This window comes from Dicentrarchus labrax, unplaced genomic scaffold (assembly GCF_905237075.1).
Source record: "Dicentrarchus labrax unplaced genomic scaffold, dlabrax2021, whole genome shotgun sequence".
NCBI classification, from domain to species: domain Eukaryota; kingdom Metazoa; phylum Chordata; class Actinopteri; family Moronidae; genus Dicentrarchus; species Dicentrarchus labrax.
Window position 1 is genome coordinate 1,563,631 of NW_026136724.1, and position 23,550 is coordinate 1,587,180.

Here is a 23,550-nt window from a genome sequence, read left to right on the forward strand (position 1 = left end):
TTTGAGCTCCTTCTTTTCACTGATGCAGAGCAGCAGTGCATTCTCAGGCAGTAATGTGCATTAACTCAAAGTCCAATGTGGTTTGACTGGAGGCTAAATGCTCACTGGGGGACACTTTGAAATGAACATGTCAAAGGTCTGTGATGCACAAAAAAATATGCCACACATTGAAATAGTTACTTCTGCCATGTTCTGTGTTGAAGCTAAGGGTGTTGTTGTGACTCAGTAATGATTGTTGCTTGTGTGCGTGCCCTGAAAATGAGTGACAGTGACCCTATGAATTAAAATGGCTAGGTCAGAGGTTTCTACAAATGTATGGTGTATTTGATTTAGTTGCAAATTGTAGGGGTGCACAATATTTTTTTGTTGTTTGTTTTCATTTAACTGATCATTTCACATTTTTGTATATAACCTGTAGTTTTTACACACCTGAGGGTGAGAAAGGCTGATATGTAGTGAGTAAACACTGAGGATTTAATATTCCTTAGCTCTGATCTAACCAAATCTAACTGAAATCTAATTCCACCGACTGCAAGACTCATGGTATGATAATGCCTGGCTGTCGCTTGATCAAAGAGCTGATTGGCTCGTAGTTTTGACAACAAGCACCACGTTTTCCTAATTTTCTGTGTGGTTTTATTATTTAACTCTAGATTGTCAGCTGTTTCATGTTGTGCAATGAAGGTTTAATCTGTTAAAAAACATGTCTGCTAACTACAGGTAGCGTACAGATGATTTAACAGGATGTTAACATTTGTGTGACTTCCTGTATTGTCAGAGTCAGAGTACCACGGACTAAACATGGCAAATGAAACGGGATACTGCTGGGAAGGAGCAGGGTCCCATTTAATTTGCCAGTCGTACTGGATCAGTGCACAGACCTGTACTTGCTGATACCCGATATTGGATGAATTTCCGATATTGGTATCAGTATTGAACATTATACAATACAAACAGTATTGTTCATAATCATTTATGCAGTGCTAGCTCGATAAATGATAAGGTGTTTTTGAACAGCAAGACGACAAAGCACACTGACTACTTTTTCAAACAATACAATTTCACAGAGTGATGTGTTTCTTTGATGAAAATCCTCTTTAACTTTGCCAAAATAGCTGCATGCAGAAATCATATTAACCAGACAACAGCTGAGAGTTTTTTTTTGTTGTTTAGCCAACTCTCAGAATTAACGTTAATTAATCACAGCTGAGTTGCCACTATAGCTGGCCTAAACCTTTCATCTTGTACAGCTTGTTAAGACACAGCTAATTATGTAAGTTTATAATTAAAATTTCACCTCTTGAGATTTGAAAATTGCACTCGCAATCGCGATTTCGGATTTGAAATGAGTCATTCAGCCTCAGTACTTTTTGTGTTTGATTATATCTAACCTGTCTTTTTGCAGATCTCTGCTGGTCCACTTGGAGAATGACTACTTTGGCCGAGGCTTCGACCAGTTCTGTCCACATCTGCACCACTACAACATGTATGTGGACAACATCTATAATGCCAGCAAAGTGCTTGGGGTAGGAACACAGCATTTCCACATGGTTACCACACCTCTTGATGCACTTTCACAAGCTGTTTATTACATGAGATATGATTAAATTTTAATAATTCCTGAGGGAAAATTGGCCAATGTATTCCAGTTATTGGACTGAATGGACAATAGCACGTGCATAAGTGTAGTTACTGTATTCTTTATTGCTGACACAATCTCTTCCACCACTGTCAGTGATGCCAGCACTTCCATGGCAACGCTGTTATGTAACGATTAGTGTTGGAATGATCATTTATGATCTCATCATTTAATTTTCACTGAAAAAAATTATTAACATAACATTTCTTGGGGGCCAGTACCAAACAAACACATTTGCTTGAATCAATAAGATTTGTAGATCAGGGCATCTCTACACTACTTCCTTACTTTAACTGTTTGTCACACATTTTACCTTACTTGATCAAAAGACTGCAGCCTCTGCAATTTGGATATTGCATTTGGCGACATTATACATTCAATAATATTTCAATTAATTGTGCTGCCCTAGAATTAGATTTTACCAATGTTCAATTAATTGAACCTCATCTCCCTGTTCTCTATTTTGGAATCCATACCATTTCCACACATCCAGTTTAACTTTTTTGTGGGTGATACAACGGGCAAACCTGACCAGCCTTGGTGACAGGTTGGTGACAGGTTTAGGATTTTGGAGTAACTGGAAAGCTGCAGGCTCCCTCTTGTCCCCTTGTTCAATCAATATAGGACTGTATGTTAGTGAGCTAGACAGATTTTTCAAGTCAAGCCATGTGAGGATATTCAATATGATCCTGATTCCTTATTATCACGATAATGAAAATTCACTGTGATGGATTTAGTGTTTTTATCGTGATACACAATAATATCGTATATAAGATAAGATAAGATATTCCTTTATTTATCCCCCTTAGGAGAAATTCAGGTTGACACAGCAGCAATAGGGCAAAATAGTGCAAAAACAAAGAAAGAATATCACAATAAAAATATTACTAATATTATTAATATTAGAAGATATAAAACTATGAATTAAAGTATATACACTTTTTGTGTATAATATTTTTATTGTCCCATCTCTGCTATAGGGCTGGGGCAACCAAATCATATCCCTTGGAGGGCCAATGCTTAATGGTGGGTTATGGGCCAAAAGCAAACACCTATTGTATTATGTTATTAAGATGCAAAATTATACTAGGATCCCAAGTTCCCTTAGTTGACTGACTTCCTGTGCATTGTTGCCTCACAAAAATTAAACAGCATAAAGAACCATAATTTTTTAACAATTCTTGCAAGACATGAACTGATGATGATCTGCCGGCCAAATCGAACTTTATGGCAGGGCAGATTTTGACACACAGACATGAGTTTATCAGTGTTATTCATCCCAGTCTCAGAAGAAAGCAAATGAGCATTTAAAAAAAAAAATTTAACTAATCCTCTTAATAATTTTTTTAAATTATTATCAAATCACTAAACCCTGACAAATTTCAAATTTCAAATTTCATTTTGTGTTGTAGTGTACGTGTGCTAGTTCCCTCAGGTGACTGCAGTGATCAACCTTTTTGACATCGTGTATATCTTAGATCTGCAACTTACCGTTCACCAGTTGATATTTTTATGATCCCTACATCTCACCTATTTACATTTCTGGTATTTTGGATGTGCATCTTATATATACAAGATATTATTTCATATTTTCACGCTATATATTTGCACCCTTCCTACTTTGTACTGCAACTGCTGCACAGTAATTTCCCTAGGGATGAATATAGTTCTTATCTGTATATCAGGCTTTACATAAAATACTCTACATATACATAGTAATACAACAAGTAAAACAATAACCATTTCAGATTTGATTATTGATTTTGAGGTCAGAAACACAGTTAACAAAGCTCTTTAATTCTATATAATATTACCACTGACTGTTGCTGTGAAGAAGGCTCTCTCCAGGTCTATTTAAGTACAGCGGAAATGCTTATTTTGGTGATTGACGGAAATGACAAGATAAGGCTTTTTGTCATCCAAATGTTGACACATACTCATGCTGACATGATGTGCAAATGCATATTTAATGACATCTACAGCCTTACCTCCCGCTCCACCTCCTCATACTGCCTCATACCTCAGCATAATGAGTGACAACAAGATGATTTTTGGGTTTCTCAGGCAGAGTGCGCATCTAGAAAGTGACATGAAATTCAGGGGTCGTCGCTGGTTGTGACATGTCCATCATCAGTTCTACAAGCTGCATGCAAATGCTATTAGTATAAGAAAACATATAGATAGCTAACAGTGAATCCGGATGCTTGGAATAAGACACATGTATTCAGGCCAATAGCATGTTATGTTCTTGTTGATTAGTTACCAGTCAGAGTGTCTTACTGTCATAAAACAAGGTGTAATACATGAAGTGTATTTATTATTATGTCGAGACTAACACTGCAGTGTATACAGGACATTTTCTTTTAGTATATTGTTGGCCAAAGGCACAAGGAGCATTTGGGTGAGAAAAGGGGAAATCTGTTATGTTAAGCCCTTCTCATGGATAGGGAGGGTGAATTTAATATTGCATGTGCTAATCAGAGATTTTGTTCCCAATATAATCCCAACATTATATAAGATCTTGGGAAAAACCTTACCGTACCTCAGAAAAATGTCACTTTGCAAAGCACACAGTTGTGTCTTGTAAATGTGCCTGTATGGGTCTGAAAATAATTTAACAATGATCTGTGTGTGGTCTTAGATCCAGCTGAAGAAAAACAAGGCCTTCAGACGTTTTAAGACGCTACAGGAAGCCCGACCGGAGTTCAACAACCATAAGCTTGAAGATTTGCTTCAACTTCCCATTCAGCGGATTGATCAGTAAGATTTCTGCCTTCTAATCTAATGGTCTTATTTCTCCATTATTATACAGTGAATGTCTTCACCAGTGAGTGAGTTGACATGGAAGGTATTTGATTGGTTTCCTTTTTATTTATTTATTTATTTTTGGGCTGAGCATAGTTGTGTGCACAATAGTGCACACAAATATAGCCTATTTTTAAGTTTAAGTCCAAATTCTCTGGTTTCAGCTTCTCAAATATGAATATTTTCTGGTTTCTTTTGTCCTGTATGACATTAAACTGAATATCTTTGGGTTGTGATCCAAACAAGACATTTGAGGACCTCACCCTGGGCTTTGGGAAACACTGATCAGCATTTTTTCACATTTGATGGACCAAACAACTAATCAAGTAATCAAAGAAATTATCAACAGATTAATAGATAATGAAAATAATTATTAGTTGCAACAATAATCATGGTATCCCAACTGTATTTTTGACAATATACAGAATTATAGTATAAATATGATTACAATATAATTGTAATAATACAATTTTAGCTGCTGCTTTTAGATGTATACATCCAGCCCTTGTATTCAGTCTGTACAGTGGATTCACAGGATGTGTTGGACCGAGCACACAGAGGCAGAGCTGTGACTCTTCTTTAAAATAACATGATGATCAGAATAGAGCTGCCAATTATTACATCACTTAATTGAGTGATTGGATAAGAAATACTTTTAATTTATTTCAAGAGAAATAGTAATATAGAAAAGAGAAAATAAGACAGGCCTCTTAAAATGAAAAACTATTTGGTTTCAGTGTTTCCTCTAAGTGTTTTCACTGTGCTGGTATTAAAGTATTTTCAAAGTGGGGTATTAGTACTTTTACTTCAGAAAAGGATTTTATCCTTATTCCACCTCTGGTTAGCGCACCCACAGCCCAACTGCTGCTCTGATACCAGCCGATCCTTCCACTTTAAGTAAAGAGGAGTCTAGCGGGTTTGTTGTACAAGTCTTTTCTGGTGTGTGAGGAATATTAGTTCACAATATACATACTTAATAGGCTTCTTTTTTGACCACTTTAGTGTTTATTCTTGATACTTAGCCATTGTTCTAATACAGCTTGTGTTGAGGTCATCAAAGTTTAGGTATTAAATAATACACAATTTATTTTAACTTAAATATTGTTGGAACTGTTTACATGGAAAGTTTTCAATTTTGCAAGTTAAACAAACTCAACTTTGTAAGTTAAACATTCTTGATTAAGTACTTTTTACTATTTTTTTCACAATACAAATACAAATTTAAAAATGAAGTCATTGTCACTTAATATTACTAAAGCAACTTGATCAAGAATTTTATCTTATTTTTTTACTTATAAAAATTGTAATCAGTTTCAACAATTTCTGGAGTTAAATGAACTTATCTGGTTTTACAGTGTAATCTAAACATTAGAAATAACAGTTTCATTTAGTTTTCTTCACAGAAATGAATGAAATGCTGCCAGCCTACTGTGTATATTTATGTATATATAATAAGTTTTTTACATCCCTTAAAATCAAGAAGGCCTTGTGCCCCCCTATGAAGCTTTGGCGACCCCAAGTTGGGGTCCTGACCCCCAGGTTGGGAACCACTGCATCAGTTATTTTCTACACTTATGTACATGCAGATCAGAGAATGTCAAACACAGGTTTAGGAATGGAACAGTGCATCACCCTCTTACAGTGTAAGAGTGTGAGTTTGTGAGCTTTCATTTCATTTCAGTACCATGAAATGTTTCCAGCACATCTTCAAGTGTTTATGTAATTGATGCTCAGGTTATATAAAATATTTCTGTTTTTTACTCAGTTTAGAGAAAACACCAGTGTGTTGGCAGAGGTTTTTTTTTTGCTGGTGCTGTTCTACCATTGAGAGCAGAGATGGGTCACAGATTTCATGCTTGAGTTCTGTTTTTACAGTTTAGTTGTTTTCCTTTCACCAGTCACCTGCTGCACTGCACAATCTATAGTCTCCATGACAGATGTAATTATTATTATTTTATGTAGCACCAATTTAAGTACTCAGACTGTCCAGAAACTGTCAAAATCTTGTTTGTTAAGCTCCATTTTTTGTTTGGTTGTTTTGTAATTTCATGCGGTCTTGAACTTGCTTGTTAATTAACAAGAGGAGAAATGGGCTGAAACGTGCTTTCCAATGCAGCAGATATCATGACAGAGGTTTATCAAGCTGCTTGGTTGTATCTTAATTAGGCCCTTCTCATCTTCTCATCTCTCCAGATGTACAGTCGAGCATTCGAAATGTTACATCCATCCATCATACGAGAGAGAAGTTGTCTCTGAGATTAGCTGACCCCTCACCTTAGCATCTGAGACACTTTACTGCAGATCTCATTTATGTTCACTTTCTCCTCTACAACAAAGGATCGCCTCCCTTTTATTTTCTCACTGTTCCCACGCTTCTGGGATAATGTGGCACTCTAAAAAGGCAGCTTCCCAAGCCTTGGAAAATGATTGGAGTGCACCAATCCAAACTTTTCTCTCCTGATACGATACATCAACACAGGGTATTGTTAATGGCAAGTACCAATCCAATCCAAAATCTCTATACCTCGTGGCATTGAACTCATAAGAATATTTTTTTATATAAGGTATGTTTGCATGGATGTTGTCATATCATTAGGTTAATTAGAACTGCTGGCTGGTATTTTTTATTTGTGAACTCCACAATTCATTCATGGGTCATTCTGGATTCGAAGTGCTGTAATGGAAAGTAGGGTGAGTCTGTGGCAGCTGGCATACCAAAGGCAAACTGACGGGACTGAAAATGGATTGTGCTCTGTAAGCCTGACACAAAAAATCTAAGAATGCCTAGGTCAGACTAGGTTTGGACAAATCATCGCTGGTTGTGTTTTTTGGCAGATTTTTATAATTTTATTTTGCAAATTTAATGGTCTGCCTCCAGAATGAGAACTACATTATTTTCACATCTATCTGCAGTGAATTAAGGGTTTATTTTGTCTAGTTTGACAGCAGGGAATACAGTTACAAGGTGATTCACAGAGGCTCCAACCAAGACTCTAACTCTGGGGAAGATGAGGCAGCAGACATGGCAGGGACAGGAGAGGAGAGGAGAAGAGAGGAGAGGAGAGGCATTGAGTGGGTAGAGGAGGGAGGGAGGTGGGGCATTAGAAAGGCAGTGTAAAGACTAATTTGACTAATTAAAGACGGTTTGGTGAGTTTCATTTTGTTTTTGAGTTTAAATGAAGTGTGTTTTAAGATGAGTTAACAAGGTTTTAGTTTGGTAATATGGAGAATCTTTTGGAAGGTGTAAGGCTTGTATTGTTTTGTTTAATGTGAAAAATAGGTGTTTTTCTTTTCATTTCTTGACATTTGGTGAGTTTATTTTCTCTATTAAAGCTATGAATGCTTGTTGCACATAGTGTACTCATCTCCCAGCTGCAACTACTGGGGCCCAACCCTAGGGCAGACCCAATCCCCATTCATTGTATTGGGTTGGGCTGAGAAATAGCACAGTGGTATACCCTGACACATCAAAGTGCGTCTCCATTAATGGTATACAAATTCATTCAGTAATTTTGCTTAGATCGTAATTCTGAGCAGTGGGAAAGAATGTTGATTTCAGTCTACTAGTTGTAACTTAAAGCTGCGATATCTTCCTATTTACAAAAAATTTTAAATTGTAAATTTTATTGACATTATACAATAAAGGACTGTGCAATGAAATGCAGTTGTATCCCCCTCCATGCTGCACACAAATATATAAGGTCGAAGATTTTAAATGGAAATAAAATAGAACAAATTACAATTTTAAAAAAAGTTGCGCTGAAGGAAGGAACAAACAAACATTTACAACTATATTGTAAATGTTATTTAAAGGACCAGTTTGTAGGATTCAGTGGCATCTAGTGGTGAACTGAATACCGCTTGCCCGCCAAGTGTGTAGGAAAAACTACAGTGGCGAAAAGGTCCTATCGTAGCCAGTGTTTGGTTTATGTGTTCTGGGCTAGAAACACTAGAGGGTCTAACTGCAGCACCTTGGACCTCCTAATTTTCCCAAGTCAGTGTAATGACTTTTCCAGGTTTTCCTGTCCTTCCTATTCATTGCATAGCAATGTAGCATGACTTCCACAAAAACACAGTATGCAATAGCTTCTAGGTCACTAAAAATGTCCTGGAAGTATTTCCTTTTCAATAGTGGGAGGCCTGTTTACTTTTCATGTAACCAGTAGGGGAAATGAAAGTACCCTGTGTCTCTCATATGAGTAGGCTGACCACTGTATTTGACTGACACATAATCAGTCGGCCTCATTCTCTCCAGCTCAGCCCTCTCTCACTGTGCCTTTTCCTCTGCACTTCCCATCATCATTATTGATTCCTCTGTCGTTCTCAGTGAAACTCAGGAGACTCGAGGGATGTGTCTAATTGTATGATGATTTTAAGTGGCACGGCTAGATAATCATCTACGGCTGGCGCCTTACCTTGCTCTGGCTCCGTGGCTGGGAATAGCAGGAAATTGTTGTCACTTATCACCATTCAAGGATGATGGATGGCGAGTAGGACCTGGAGTGTGGATACTTATGTTGCTGCTGGGGGAGGAATAAAATCATTGCCTTTATTAAGTGGCATTCACTAGAGCCGGCTGGAGCAGTCATCAGTGTCCTCCCCACTGAGATCACCATTATGACAGTGATTGGGTCTCGAGTTGATCGTGGCAGTGAATAGCAGCCCTCTCTGCCTGTATTGGCCGTGTTTGTGTCGATAATAGAGATGCAGCTCTCATACAGATGGCAGCAATTGGAGGCCTTTGGATATACATGCTCTAAGCTGAGCACCATTTAGTATAACAAGGGAATGGCCCAGTGGTTGGCTGACTATAGTGAATGCTCTATGTAAAGGACGTACAACTCTAGAGGTCTCTGGGTCATTGTCATACTTGCTAAGTATTGAGAAGTGTGAAGCTGTGTGCTGTACGAGCCTTGCTCGATTTTGTCTTTCAATTGTCAAGGTGGGATTTCAAATTGACTGCTTTATGTGCTCAGGTAGTTCCATAATCTCCAACAGCTGAACACAGTGAGGTTCTCCAACACAAGGTCAAAGTTTTGATTCATTTCTATTGAAAGAATTCTGAAAGATGGAGCCTTTCATAAGTGGCTCCTATCCGTGGATTTCAGGGAACCGAGTTGTATTTGGGTTAAGAATTTGTTACATTGTCTGCCAATTGACCCTGTAGTTCATTACCAAGCTTAAAGTGAGGCTTGCAATAAAACAAAGTGCCTCAATTATAGTGCAAGGCAGTGTCTTGTGGTGAATTCTATTGTTGATTCTGTTGACCCTGAACGTAGAGACCACACTTCACAGCTTAGAAGAAAAGTTCAAGATTCTGATGATTGAATATGAGCTTTTCATAATTAACCGACCCAGACTAACTTATACGGTTATTATGTTTTGTCCAAGTCGTCGGTATTCGTCAGTTGATGCTTTTAGTATTTTAGGGTGGGGATGGTGACATAAAATAGTTTTGCTTTTTCTTATCTATGAATATTTTTTCAAATAAAACTCCCCCAAAACCTTTGTTTTTTAAAATCAATACATCTGTCAACATGTCAAGTCTCATATTTTAGTTTCTTTGATCATCATCTATAATGTGAAAACATAAGGACAAAAAACATTAGCAGAACTGGATACCATGTTCAAGGATGGCACCCCATTCATTGTTTTATTTATCAATACTGCGTTATTGAACCACCAATTTCAGAGGGATGCCAATGACCCAGAAACTGAGGTTAACAATAGCTGTATTTTATTGAAAAATCCAATGATCCCTGTTAGGAACTGGTTGAAAAGTATTTTGTATATACAAACATTTATTGAGTCATTTCTAATTCAGTATTTTCAATAAAAATTACAATAGTCAATCTTTTATCATTAAAAAAGTAATTGCAGCTGAATTCTATCAAAGCAGCTTTGAATCGCAGTATATTGTATCTTTAAGCCCAGTTCAGACCAAAGATTTGTGACGAGACAAAATTATTGTAGAACTTTGCAGGGAACATTTGCAGTGGTGTGAACTGACCATTTCAGCTGGACTCAAGCCAGGCCACGGCATCGCCTGCGACTCGGGCTGATTTTAGAACGTAGTTGACATCACCTGGCCAATCAGCTTGTAGCGAAGTGAGCTTGTCAAATCAGTTATACAGTGTCAAACTGTCAGCTGGTGGGAATGGCAGGGACTAAAATGGGTCTGAAAAGCTGGCAGTAAGAATGGAAGTACAGAGAGTCGTTGCTATGGAGATTATACACTGTTTCATATAGTTGCATTGGTGTGAACTGGCAGTGTTTCAGAACATTGCAGACCAGTGCACTGCAAGTAGTTTAAAGTTTCAACTCGTCTTATCACGAATCTTTGGTCTGAACTGAGCTTTATCTATACATCTGTGTGCTGTCTGTATGGGATCGTAGAGTGTATATGTAGATATGTATCAAAACGTCATGATAGGCAGCAATACAGACCCTTACTCTGGGCTGCCACAGTAGAGGAAGCAGTGTCTTTGCTAGCATGATCAATTTGGTGGCTGTGGTACAGAAGATTGAGCCGGTTGTCCATTCGATCCCCAGCTGCTTCTCTCACATGTCAAAATGTCCCTTGTGGCTCAGAGGCAGAGCAGGTCGTTCCTCAATCGGAAGGTTGTGGGTTCGATCCCCGGCTCCTGGTGCCACATGTCGAAGTATCCTTGAGCAAGATACTGAACCCCGAATTGCTCCCGATGCCGTGCATCGGTGTGTGAGTGTGTATGAATGTTAGTTTCTGTTCGATGGACTTTGCCATCACTGAGTGAATGTGTGTGAAAGGGTGAATGTGGCACGTAGTGTAAAAGCGCTTTGAGTGGTCGGAAGACTAGAAAGGCGCTATACAAGTACAGGTCCATTTACCATTTACCATTTACCAAGGCACCAGTGCTGCAACGATTACTCAATTCATCGATTAGATGCCAATTATTCAATTAATCATCAACTACTTTGATAATGGATTAGTAATAATGTATATATATATATATATATTGCAAGACCATCAAATCGTGACACAAATATGTGAAGATTCAAATGGGTGGGATGAAAAATGAATTGTGATACTGTTTTTAAAGAACAGAGGGCACTATCGACTTTGCTTGTTGGACGTCCTACGTCACTGGCATCAGTAGCTATATCAAGGACCAAAGACAATCATACCATGAACCCATTATCATAAAATCGAATATAATATAAATAAATCGAATTGTGATTTGAGTGTATTGTTACATTCCTTTTTAAATTAGTCATTTTGAGTAATTTTTATGAAAAAAATCTAGGATTTCAGCTTCTCAGATAATATAGAGAATATATAAAATAACTGTTAGTTGCAGCCCTGCTTCAATGGTAGCCCACTGCCTCCAGTGTATAGATGAAAGGGTGAGGAATGAGAAGCAGGTTAACCATTGGAGCATATCACGCTAGCTATCATGTAGTGAAAAAACACTCAAGTCAGATGCTTGATTGACAACAGCAGGTTGAACCATGGGCTTCTTGTCTGATGATATCATTCAAGGTTTATGAGGACGCACTAATTATTTCTCAGCAATATCTTCACTTAAAACTGTCCCATTCCAATTCTGCAAATTTTTTCAGTTGACTCATGCAGCAGCACACAGTAAAAAAATCTCCAGTCATTCTGGAGTTAGATGAAGTATTTCCTAATGTCCACATTTGCACACAGTTCCTCTCTCTTTGAGTAAATCTCTGCTAGTCACCGTTTCAGAGGAAAATAAGACGGCCTTCACAATCACTTCATATTACATGTAACTGCTCAAGTTTGGACAGTGGAATATCTCTCGTCTTCTGTATTTACTATGGATGTGCATTCCTTCCCTTTTAAGCTATTAAATTTGAGTAATTACCCACAAGCCCATGCCATGTTCACTAACCCGTGCAGGAGCCTGCCAGCGCCTCTTGTCTCTTAATTACAAATTTGAATCCTTAATGCATGTATGGGAAGCAAAATAATTAGACAGATATTTCCTCCATCTCTTTTTTCTTTACTGACGTGTGTGCAAATGCCCAAATGACCTGACGTGTCTGCCAGGAGAGAGTGAGAAAAAAGCCTGCATATCATCTGCATATTAGAAAGGAATTAACAGCTCCTGCAGCAGCGGCAGGCACATGCTTTCTAAAGCTGCACTCTTCATTAGAATATCTGAACAGTTATGAATATGCTTCAGATTATGTTATTGTCTCATTATCTTTTCTTTGCTTTGCTACTAATGAGCGGGACAGGGCAGCTAAACGAGAGAGTACCGTTTACATTATTTGAAATGTGCCGTAATAATGCTCATTAGATTGTTCCCTTTTTGTTACACAGTTGCTTTAATTAGATTTTCGTCTCTACTCCTTAATAAGAACGAGGGCATCCATTGCTAATAATGCCTGTAATGTATTTGTTATTACAAGATGAGACAAGAAGAGAAAGAAGTGAAATTTTTTTCTCTTTTTAAGTGTCTCTTAATTGAAGGAGGCTTAATTGGAGCTTGTTTGACTTCCATTTTATTTCCAACGAGTAATCGACTACAAGAACAATGCCCTCCTCCTCTTCCCCCTCCTCCACCATTGTGCTAATCTACTGTTCTGCAGCTTGGCTCCTGTAAACGTATAGCAGAACACAGACACTTAAACCAGTTCATTTCAAGCCAAGCTTTCAACCACACCTCATGGCCTTCCTCAGCAGATGGAGATAGTTTAGTTGTTATTTGATCTGGTGTTTACAGATAGTTTGTAGTGTTTATTCAGTCTCTTGTCCAGGGTTGTTGCTGTTTCACTGATATAGTGCCCCTCAGCTGTCACCTAGCACTTTACACTAGTCTTACACTGTTAAAATAGAACCTGTAGTTCTGTTTTACAGTTCAGTCTTGACTAACCATGGTCTCACTTGTACATCGGGTATGTTCAGTTAGTGTGAAAATGTAGATGTTCAAACCATGATTCTGAGCCCTTCCTCTTAAGGGCCCGATCAGAAAGAGTGCAAATTCTGCAGTAAGAGGCGTCTTTTTCCAGTTGTGTTCTATATGTAGTAAGGGTGCATCAATTTGCTCTAATTTGTTTTATCTGCGATCTCTCTAAATGCTGACCGGAAGAGACGATCTACTGACACATTTATTTTGTTCCACAGAAACATTATATTCAGTCTTTGACACACACAGATTTACTCGGGTGGACTGCCCGGTATATTAATAGTCAGAGACTCGTTTAAGCCTTTTGCAGACAAACAGAAACAAATTATTTAATTCACATTCATACGCTGGTGCACAGCATCAGGAGACATTTCTGGTTCCAGTATTTTGCTCAAGGACACCTCGACAGGTGGAGCTGGGGATCAAACCGCCAAACTACGACCAGCTCTGCTGAGCCACAGCCGTCCACATAAAACTATAAAACTTACTGCAGACCAATAAAGTAATAGCCTGTATGATACAGGGAGAGAGAAGCAGAAAGTGGTGGGGCAGCCGTTGTGTGTGAGACAGAGGTGTAGATGTGTGTGTACGGGGGGGAAAGAGAAGGGGGAAAAAGCAAGTGCACAAAGTATTTTGTGAGTAAACAATATAACACAAAAATAGAGTGTATAAAATAAGCAATGAGCTATAGAAATAGTTACACTGTCATTCTGTGGAATGTAAGCTGTTTCCAATAACCAACAACAGGCTGCGGTTTAACCTGTGTAATGTTGAACATGTTTCCTGACAATAAATACACAGTTGTCAATTCATAATTTAATAATGAATGCATATTAATACTTAATATACAATGTTGTTAAGAATTGTAAATAATAACAAATAAATAAGCGACACTATAAACATAAGGCTTTAAATAGACCTGGTAATTGGTATTAGCTGATACCGTTTCTAGTAATCAGCCTCAAAAACCATGATTGCAGTAGGCGCTTTGTGTGCTGCTAATGCACCCTGGGAGCCTTGTGTTTTTGAAGGACTGCTCTGAACTCCTCAAGTTGAAAAAACTCAGAGCAAAAGTGCCAGATTTTTGCTTTCCCCCATTGTCCAATTGAATGCTTATGGAACTGGAATTGAACAGAGAACACCCAGAGAATGGTATCATTGCCGATGCCATCACCTACATTTTGTTGTTCTTTTCACAAAGTTAATCCAGCCAGCGGTGGAAAAAAATTTAAATAAACTCAACATCATGTATCAGGTTATCCCACAATGATCAGTCAGCCATCAGAGTGATCTCTCGTCTAATGACATGAATAGTGTCTTAATTTTCTTCACAATCATTCATGATGTTGTCCATAAGTTGTCCATTTCAGAAGCACCTCAACACACTCTCTGAAATTTACATGACTTGTAAAGCCTGGCTCAATTTCAGTTTCATGGACGGCTAAATTAGGAGCTAGGGACATCTCTAGATAATATTATCATTATTTGAAAATGTTTATAAATATGAAGATTATATCCTTAACTGATATTGTGACAGCCTTAAGCAAGATCATCAAAATCTGGACAGCTCCGCATTTAGTTAACTAATATAATTACTGAAGCATTCAAAATTCAGTCGAGCAAGCAGCTTGAAGAATCACCATACACAGTACATACAAACCCTATCACACTGTACCATTGTCACTCTCCAAAACATGTCTCATGCCACAACATGGACCAGCAGCAGTGGTGTACAGTCTGCTAGCATCACTAATGACCTCCCTCAGTGGCACCGCTGTGTCTCTAAAACAAACCCAGACTGCACAAAGAGAGGGCTGCAAAGGCAGACAGACACAGTGGAAATCAATGTCAATCGTCAATGCACTTCAAGGTCACATCATCCTAGTAAAAAGGATAAAGATTTCTGAGGAAGCTGATGCTTCTCACAATTGTTACTTTACATGAAAACTGAAATTAGGAAAATTATTTATTTATTTTCTGAATTGTACAGTTCAAGTAAGGCTTTTATGTTTTATCCTCTTAATCAGGCTGTATTTTTAGTTTTCAATTTAAAGTTAAGGAGGATCTATTGTCAGGAATGGAATATAATATTCCGAGGTATGTTTTCATTAGTGTATAATCACCTGTATATAAGAATTGTTGTGTTTTTTGTTTCACGCTCAACACGACACAGCAAGTGCAACAAATGCCCTGTGAACAAAAAGCCAATAGGTAACTTATTAATTTAGTCTGCACAAAAGATTTAGACGACAAAAGTACTTTTAACGAAATAGGCTACAGTTCATTCAGGTAACTCAGGCAAAGGCTGCACCGATTATCCATCAAAGTAATGAATAAATGGTAGTAATTCATAAAGCATAAATCATTTCTTATAATCTTGCAATGTAAATTGAAAATACTGTTGTTAGCCAGGTTTTTGTTTGCACTGTAAAGATTTTCATTGTATGCTTTCAGTAAGTTATTGACAGCATGGTTGCCAGCAAGTTGCTGTATTTTGATTTACAATAAACTACTGTAACTGTACTGTAAAGCAATTTTGAGTATATAGAACAATACTGCAATACTACAATTGTACTGTGTTTTTACAGTATTTTGTAATTTGGTCTATTTCTGCTGTATTTTATTATAAAGTACTGTAATATATCGACTTATATTAATATTGATTTATTAGTATATATTATTATTATATTAATATATATATGTCATCAGACTCAAATACTTTTTTTTTTTTTTTTTACATAACCAGGAGGTCCATTTTCCTTATGGTTTGTTCAGGTCTTGACTGACTCACCATTTATGACATCTGGACAGACAAAGAGTATGTGTTTCTTTTTGTTTTCTTCCAAGCAGTGTGTTTAAGGAGGGCTCAAGTAAAACCATGTTACATTGGTCTAGAAGACACTGTCAACACAGCAAACCCTGCTATCTCCATTTGCATCAGTCAGGAGCTTACATCAGACTTTGTGTAGTTAGATTCCTCTGAGGTGCGTTTTGTAAGGCTCTGCATTGAGTCAGCAGTGACAGGTCAAAGAATGTACTATTCTGCTGTGGCTCTGTCAGTGTTTGGGCTACATCACCCAGTGTTTGTTGTTCCAGTTTACACATTTTCCAATGATATTTTTAGACAGCGAGCATACAGTGACCTTGTTTTATTTCTGTTTTCTCACAGGTATAAACATTTCCTACAGGATCTGGCTGCCAACACAAGTCCAGACAACCCGGAGTTTCAGCAGATTTCAAGTAAGTGTCACTTACGCTCGTACTGCTGCCTCAATAATAATTTTCCTGCGTTTCAAGGAAAACATTGCAGATTAACCCCAAGCGCTTTTGTTATTGAGCAACGTGTTTGGAGCTGCACACTCAGAGGTGATGTTGTGACCCCTTCCTCTTCCAATCTGTCAGGATTGTTGCAGTTTGTCAGCGACAGCTACCTAACAACAAGTGATGAGCGTGAGATGATGTGCTTTGCATCACTAGTCACAAAGATTTGTTGGCTCACAGTGGAACTCTTCCTACCTGTGACTAGCGGATTGGAGCACAATAGAGTTTAGCAAAACTGTACAATTATAGAATGTAAGGCCATTCCTCCAACGGCGGGAAAATAAACAAAGAAAACAACCTGTGAAGACTTTCATTGCATCAGTCAGACTCTGTCATAGTGAAAGACAGCCCTCATTATCTTCATTTGGGAAACAATGAAATCCCTTTCATTCCTCATTTGTTGTTATTGTCACAGCGGCGCTTGGCTAGCAGAGAAATGAAAGCGAGGCGAAGCTCAATATGCGTGTAAGTTCCAGTTTGATGTGGATTTTGACATAATTAATTGGGAGCGGATCAGAGGATATTAAGCGGAAGATATATTAATAAATAAAATCTTCAACATCAACACGAATCCCGATAATGACTAATTTCAATCGTCAAATAAACAGCGAATCTGACTCAAGTGCAAATGTACACAAGGAATTATTTATGTGTATCAATTAAAATCTTATTGCTGGTGTGCTGCCTTTGCTTACAAATTAAAACAGCCCCTTACTCTAAGATGAAGGTACATATCTAAATGTGCTCCACCATCGCCTCTTCCTCTTCTCATTAGAGATCCTTTTTTAAACTCTACTGCTTTTTACTGTGGGTTGGGTGTGCATGTATGTGTGTGTGTGTGTGTGTGTGTGTCTGTGTGTGTGTGTGTGTGTGTGTGTGTGTGTGTGTGTGTGTGTGTGTGTGTGTGTGTCTGTGTGTGTGTGTGTGTGTGTGTGTGTGTGTGTGTGTGTGTGTGTGTGTGTGTGTGTGTGTGTGTGTGTGTGTGTGTGTGTGTTTGTGTGTGTGTGTGCGCACACGTAAAAACTTCCTCTAGTCAGCCTGGTTGTATTGTAAAGGGAATTATTTAAAAAAAGATATTCCAGACAAATCACATTGTATCTGATTAAGCAAACTAGCAGATAGAATCACAAGGGGCTTTGTTGTTGTTGTTGTTTTCTCTTGTTGTGCTGCTCGGTGTCGGTTTGCTTTTCCTCTTCTTAGTCTACCCCCCCCTTAGCTCGCAGTGCATTCAGGCTGGATTTAATTGTTGTAATTGCAGTGCTTCAGGAGTTTTCATCAGCCTGCTTTAATATGACACTCTAACTCCGCTGTAGTAAGCTTAACCAAGTCTGACCTGACTAGGAGCAACTCTTCAACTGCGTCAGAGATTTAACAGTAGAAGTTAACAGTCCTCGTCCCGTGGTCAAACACTGTCTAAATAGTGAATAAATGGAATAAAGAGCTGTAAGAAATGGAAGATGTTTTCAGAATGTCTAATGGGCTGGATGTATTATTAATGCCTCGGCCAGAACTCAGCCCAAGAATACTGTAATTAGGAGTTGTTATTTTTCTAAAGCAGGCAATGGAAAATATTCCAAACATGTGCAACAAAAGGAAAAAGTCTACACGGATGCCTTGTTTGGTTTACATTGTAATTGTTGTGAAGTTAAGCGAGCCAATTAGGCCGTGATTATTTTAGTGTAGTGGAGTTGCCCTGAGGATCAAGTTCATCCGCAGAGTTTCAGAGCTCGGAACAAAAGCAGGAAAGTTGAGCTTGAAATTAGAATCCATCTCTTTGTTGTTATTTTGGACGCGTTAATGATGTAGTTCTAAATGTTTACAGCAATTATTATGGCTGGCAGACAGTAATTGGATGCCTGTGTCTATTTTGATGATTTGCCTATTTGTTCTGGGGCAACGATTTTAAAGCTTTGTACCACAAAAAGTGAGGAAGGTAGTTTAAGAAAGAGATGAGAGATTCATGTAATATAATACAGTTAGTCCGTTAACAGTAAGTTCATCAGTTTGACGGATTTACACTGAAAATTGTTCAGTTGTGATATTCTGTTGATTGATTGAGTAGGGCTGAGTATTATTCCTAAAATTCGGGCTGAACTATGTCCATAGTTTCTGTTAAAAATTAGTTTTCTTATGTTTATATTTCTTAAAATGTTGGACCTTGACTTTACTGACTTGTATCTGTGCATAGTTTGTCACTAGTCGACCAGACTAGTCAGATAGTCACAGAAAAACAAAAACAATGTAAAACTCTTACACTAGCCATCTTGATGCTAACTGTTATTTCACTGGTCAACCTAGCAAGCAGCTGTGGTGGTTGGGGCATTCATAGAATTTTTTTTAGTGAGGGAGAAAGAGTAGAATTATTTTTTTATTTTTTTGATGCAGTAAAAACAACAACAAAATTTTAATCAAAGCAGTATGTATTTTTACATACTTAAAAACATGTAACTTTAAGGTAACATTAAACCCTGATGCATTTTTGGTTAAATGTGAAGAATTTTTTTTTTGTGGAAAACATGCTTGCACTGAACAAAGTAACGTAGAATCCTCCAAACTAAATGACAAAATACATTGTTTGCAAGCTTCCAAAATAACCCATATGAGCATTTTCTGATCTGACACCTCTATCAGTGGGGCAACATCATTTGTCAGTGCGTTTAAAAACTGTTACACATGACAAAAAGATGCATATTTGTGTTTTCTGATCATGTTTAATGTTTGGTTGGATTTAGACACAAAAGACCACTTGGTTAAGATGAGAGAATGATTGTCTTTTAATGATTGTTGTCGTCATCACTTAAAGAAGCAAGCAGTAGGCAAATCATGGTCTCCTCTGTTCCAGCAGTTAGAGTTAGAGATTTCCTGAGCCAATTATAAAGATCATTATCATTGTTGATCTGGACATATTTTAATGGGTTGTTATTAAAGGTGTAAGAAAATATCGAAACACTTGAGTATCATGTTTGTTTTGCAATATTGCACTGATTCTCAAAATCATTTTATAATTTTGTGTTCAAAGCCGTATTGTAAAGTGAGGGCTATGATGTTGGGTGTTACAGGGACTGTGCAGAATACAAATACAGATCCCACTGTTCTGGTTGCATTAAAAAGGGAACTAATTACTCAGATTTTATGCATATGGTAGTGTGTTCTTTATACTATGAGCGTTTTCCTAAAATTAGATTTTAAAAGTGGCAATATAATGTCTTGCTTAGAATTTTACAAGTGCAACCCCTAAATCAAGATGCATATTGCATTGCCAGAATCTTGCCAGAACCTTAACTGGTATCAGCTAAAATAAATCTCCTACGGAGTCTGAAAAAACCAGGCACTGGCTCTAGATAGGGACTTTAGTGGAGTTTTATGGATGGATTTATGTGAATAGATGCCACTAAATCCGGGTCCTTTTAAATTTTACTTATCCATTCAGTAAAATCAATGAAATGCTAAATATTAGCTTGTATCAGTTTTACATTATTAGTCCACTATTCCTTAACCAGCAGGGTGTTGTACAGCAGCTGAGGTGGGAATGGTCTGATGTTGTGGTAAACACTTTGGAGGAAATTTTCAGTTTATTTAACCAAATGAGCTGTGTTTATTGGGGGCTGATGTTGTTTGCATACAATTACAGACTGACAGCTCAGCTGATTTCCAAAAGGGCAATGCATTATGGGCTATAATGGCTGCTGTGGTAGAGACCATCCCCCTAATCCCTCTAATTAATATGACCATGCTTCGGCATCCCTACACACACATTGAAACACAACACACAGCCCAGCCCTGACCCACTCAACAGACTATCAGGCCCAATCAGGACTGTTGGGAGGTTTTAATTTGCATAGTTAAGTTCTCTTCAAGAGATCTCTGATAAATTTAAGCAAAATCAGAACAAAGATTTCAAATCGTTTCACATGTCTGTACCTGTGCAGCATTTGGTTGGGTGCAATAGACTTTAGTGTATATCCAGAAGAGGAATACAGCATTTTTGGATTTATTTTGTCTTTATATTCAGATCTTACATTTTCTATTAACTCAGTTGACAATTGAAGAAAATCAGTGGTAGGGAGCTGACAAATCAGGAGAAAAGAGGGGACCGCAGATGCAGCAGTTAATGTGTTTTAACCAAGCAGCAGTAGCTCAGTTGATAAGAACTCAGCTAGGCAACTGGGCTCCAGACTGCTCCCAGAGCACCACTACATGGTAGCCCATCACTCCACCATCTCTGTATGTGTCGTCTTTGTCTTTTTCAAACCTCCATGGCTAGCAAATGAAACATAGAAGGAAGAAAAACTGAAGTTCTCGAACAAACTCTTGGGACTGGCTATGGTAGTGAGAGAAAATGCCCAACTACAGCAGAAATAAGTATGTTTATAGCCTGGTACAAAAAACTGTTTCAGTTTCTATATCTAAATAATCCATTCATGACATCTCTAAGTGGAATGGATTTTTATATAACTCACTAGTTTAAAGTAAATTAAGGCTAAAAGTTATGCATAATTATGGACATGGCCACTTTATGTGACTGGTGGGTGCTGTCACAGATGGCTGTTTTCTGTAACCAGGCTTCATTCAGCCTGCCTCAGCTCCACCCACGCACCACTTATTCGCTCAGTTGTGTTGCAGTGTTTAGTACAGGAAAAAACATATTTATGTTAATATTATAATTTCACAATAAGCAATATCCTAAACAGTATCTGGTCTGATAATAATTTAATGATGAATAATGAAAATGACTTCCAAACTATCTGTGATGTCACAAATCATGCTGGTAGGTAACTCTACACATACATCATTCAAACAGCAAACTGTAGCAACAAGAAGAAACATTGACTGAAGGGGGACTAGAGATGGTAGCAATGCTTGATCGACTAGACTACTACTGTAACTGCACACGTCCCCATATTACTCAATGAGTTTCAACTTTCACCGCAACTTTGCCACAAATGTAACCAAAAACATCACCAAACTCACTTACTTGTTACTAGTTGTGAAGATGCGGACCATGCAGACATGTGCAATGTCTCTTTTCAAATCTTTTTGAAAAGGTTACTTGGAACACTCCTAACAGTGTGATTTTATTGTCATTGGAACTAGTTGCCTTCAAATTTTTTTTTGAAAAGCTGCCTTGAACATTGGCATTTCAGGCTGCATTTTAGTCCCACAATCAAAAAGCCCTCGAAATCCTGGAGGAACTGATTAATACAGTATGTATACAACCAATCTGCAAACTGTCAGGGTGGACATCACAGGTACCAGATCCTGTTTCTGATGTCACACCTAGATATCCTTAGACTGCTGTTTTCTCAAACATAAAAACATACACCTTCGGTGCATTTATGCATGTGTCTGTGTCTCAGTGGAATGATGGGTAAATGACAATCATGCACACATCCACAGAGCGATGCTGTGGCCACAGGTGGAGGGGGAACAGAGGGGTAGTGAATTCCCTGGTGATCCCTGTTCATTTCCCTTCTGCACTACACTTCAAATAACACAATGCCACACAGAGACTCTGCTTTGACTAATCGCATTCAGGCAGCGCTGAGCCTCATAATGTGTATATACAGAGTATGTGTGTGAATGCATGTTTTTTGTTCTTTTGTTATACTTACGAGCACCTTGTGTCCTTACATGCATTGTAACATTGACAAAATTCAATATTTTGCTTCACAGTTGATGGAGACAGGTACACTTATTATTCACAGACACAAAAAAAAAAGTTAAAATGAATGTACCCAACTAATTGACTGAATAAATAAGAGGCATAACAATGGGGTTTAAATAAATCTAAACGTTAAGAGGTCATTTATAAGATGATACACACTCTATCATTGTCTGCCCATAGTTCAATCAGTGGCTCTGGATCAAAGCCGCCGTGTAGTGGATCGGCGCTGCTGTGGCTGCAGAATAAGTCCCTATCTGTTTTTCTTTTTCTTTTTCTTGCTAGTGCGGTGCCCCCTCCATAGGGTGGCTGCCTATAGGGCCTATGCTTAGGTCTGGTGCAGATATTATTTTAGGATTTCATCAACAAATGTGTGGTAATACAAATGTTTGTTTGTGTTTGCTATAGGGGCGGTGACTGCAATATGCGGGGTGTCCGAGCGAATCCAGGACAATACCCGGTGCCATGAGAACCACCTGCAGCTTTGCAGAGTGCAGAGACTGCTGAAAGGGCGAAAGACGAAGGTGTTGGCTGCAGGTTAGAACCTATGCTCACATATTCCTTTTATCTTCACCAAGAACCCCCTCCATCTCTTCTCTACCTCTTCTGCATCTGCGTCCTTTGGGACACACTGGGGTGGGAAGCAAGATGAGTATAGATAAACTGAAGGGAAATGAGTAAGTACGGAGACATTCTGAAAGCACTTGCCTGGATGGCTTTTAATCAATGGAATTCATTGGACTTGGACTTGGACTGCAGGAAACTAAAGTGTTTTTCACACTGAGCGCGCTATATTAATAGAGCATTACTGCTAACTGTTACCAAGTGAATGTGCTCTCTCCCTTCATCCTGCCTTCCCTCTCGCTCAGTTATTTCCCATCTTCTATTCTGGTTCCCTCTCTACTTGTGGAGCAGTGGCCCTATTCTTCCTGCCACTCCCCCTCCTGTTGTTTGTCTGGCCTCTTCGTTGCTCCGCTCACCCTGCCAATCTCCCCTAGGACCAATTAGAGCCCAGCCTCATCTCGCCAACCAGCAGATAAAAAGGAAGCCACAGTGTGTTTTTTTTTTTTGTGTGTGTGTGTGTGTGTGTTCGCTGGATATGAGTGAATGTATGTGTGTACGAAGCCACGAGTGTGTGTTTGTTTGCTTGGATATGCGGGCTTGTTTTATGTCTGTGTTTGCGGATATGTTGGTGCTGGCTTGGAGCG

The 23,550-nt window shown here is 38.3% G+C and overlaps 2 protein-coding genes across 5 annotated transcripts in view; one reads left to right on the top strand and one right to left on the bottom strand.

The window, feature by feature from the left end:
- The window catches only part of tmem121b (transmembrane protein 121B), a 616,846-nt gene that overhangs the window by 486,544 nt on the left and 106,752 nt on the right, over nucleotides 1-23,550 (bottom strand). The gene's annotated exons all lie outside the window — the stretch shown is intronic.
- arhgef39 (Rho guanine nucleotide exchange factor (GEF) 39) overlaps nucleotides 1-23,550 on the top strand; it is a 63,114-nt gene that overhangs the window by 13,750 nt on the left and 25,814 nt on the right. The window contains exons 4-7 of the mRNA XM_051392040.1: nucleotides 1,406-1,526; nucleotides 4,281-4,399; nucleotides 16,529-16,599; nucleotides 22,751-22,879. Coding sequence (XP_051248000.1) covers nucleotides 1,406-1,526; nucleotides 4,281-4,399; nucleotides 16,529-16,599; nucleotides 22,751-22,879 — 440 coding nt within the window. The remainder of the gene's footprint in view (nucleotides 1-1,405; nucleotides 1,527-4,280; nucleotides 4,400-16,528; nucleotides 16,600-22,750; nucleotides 22,880-23,550) is intronic.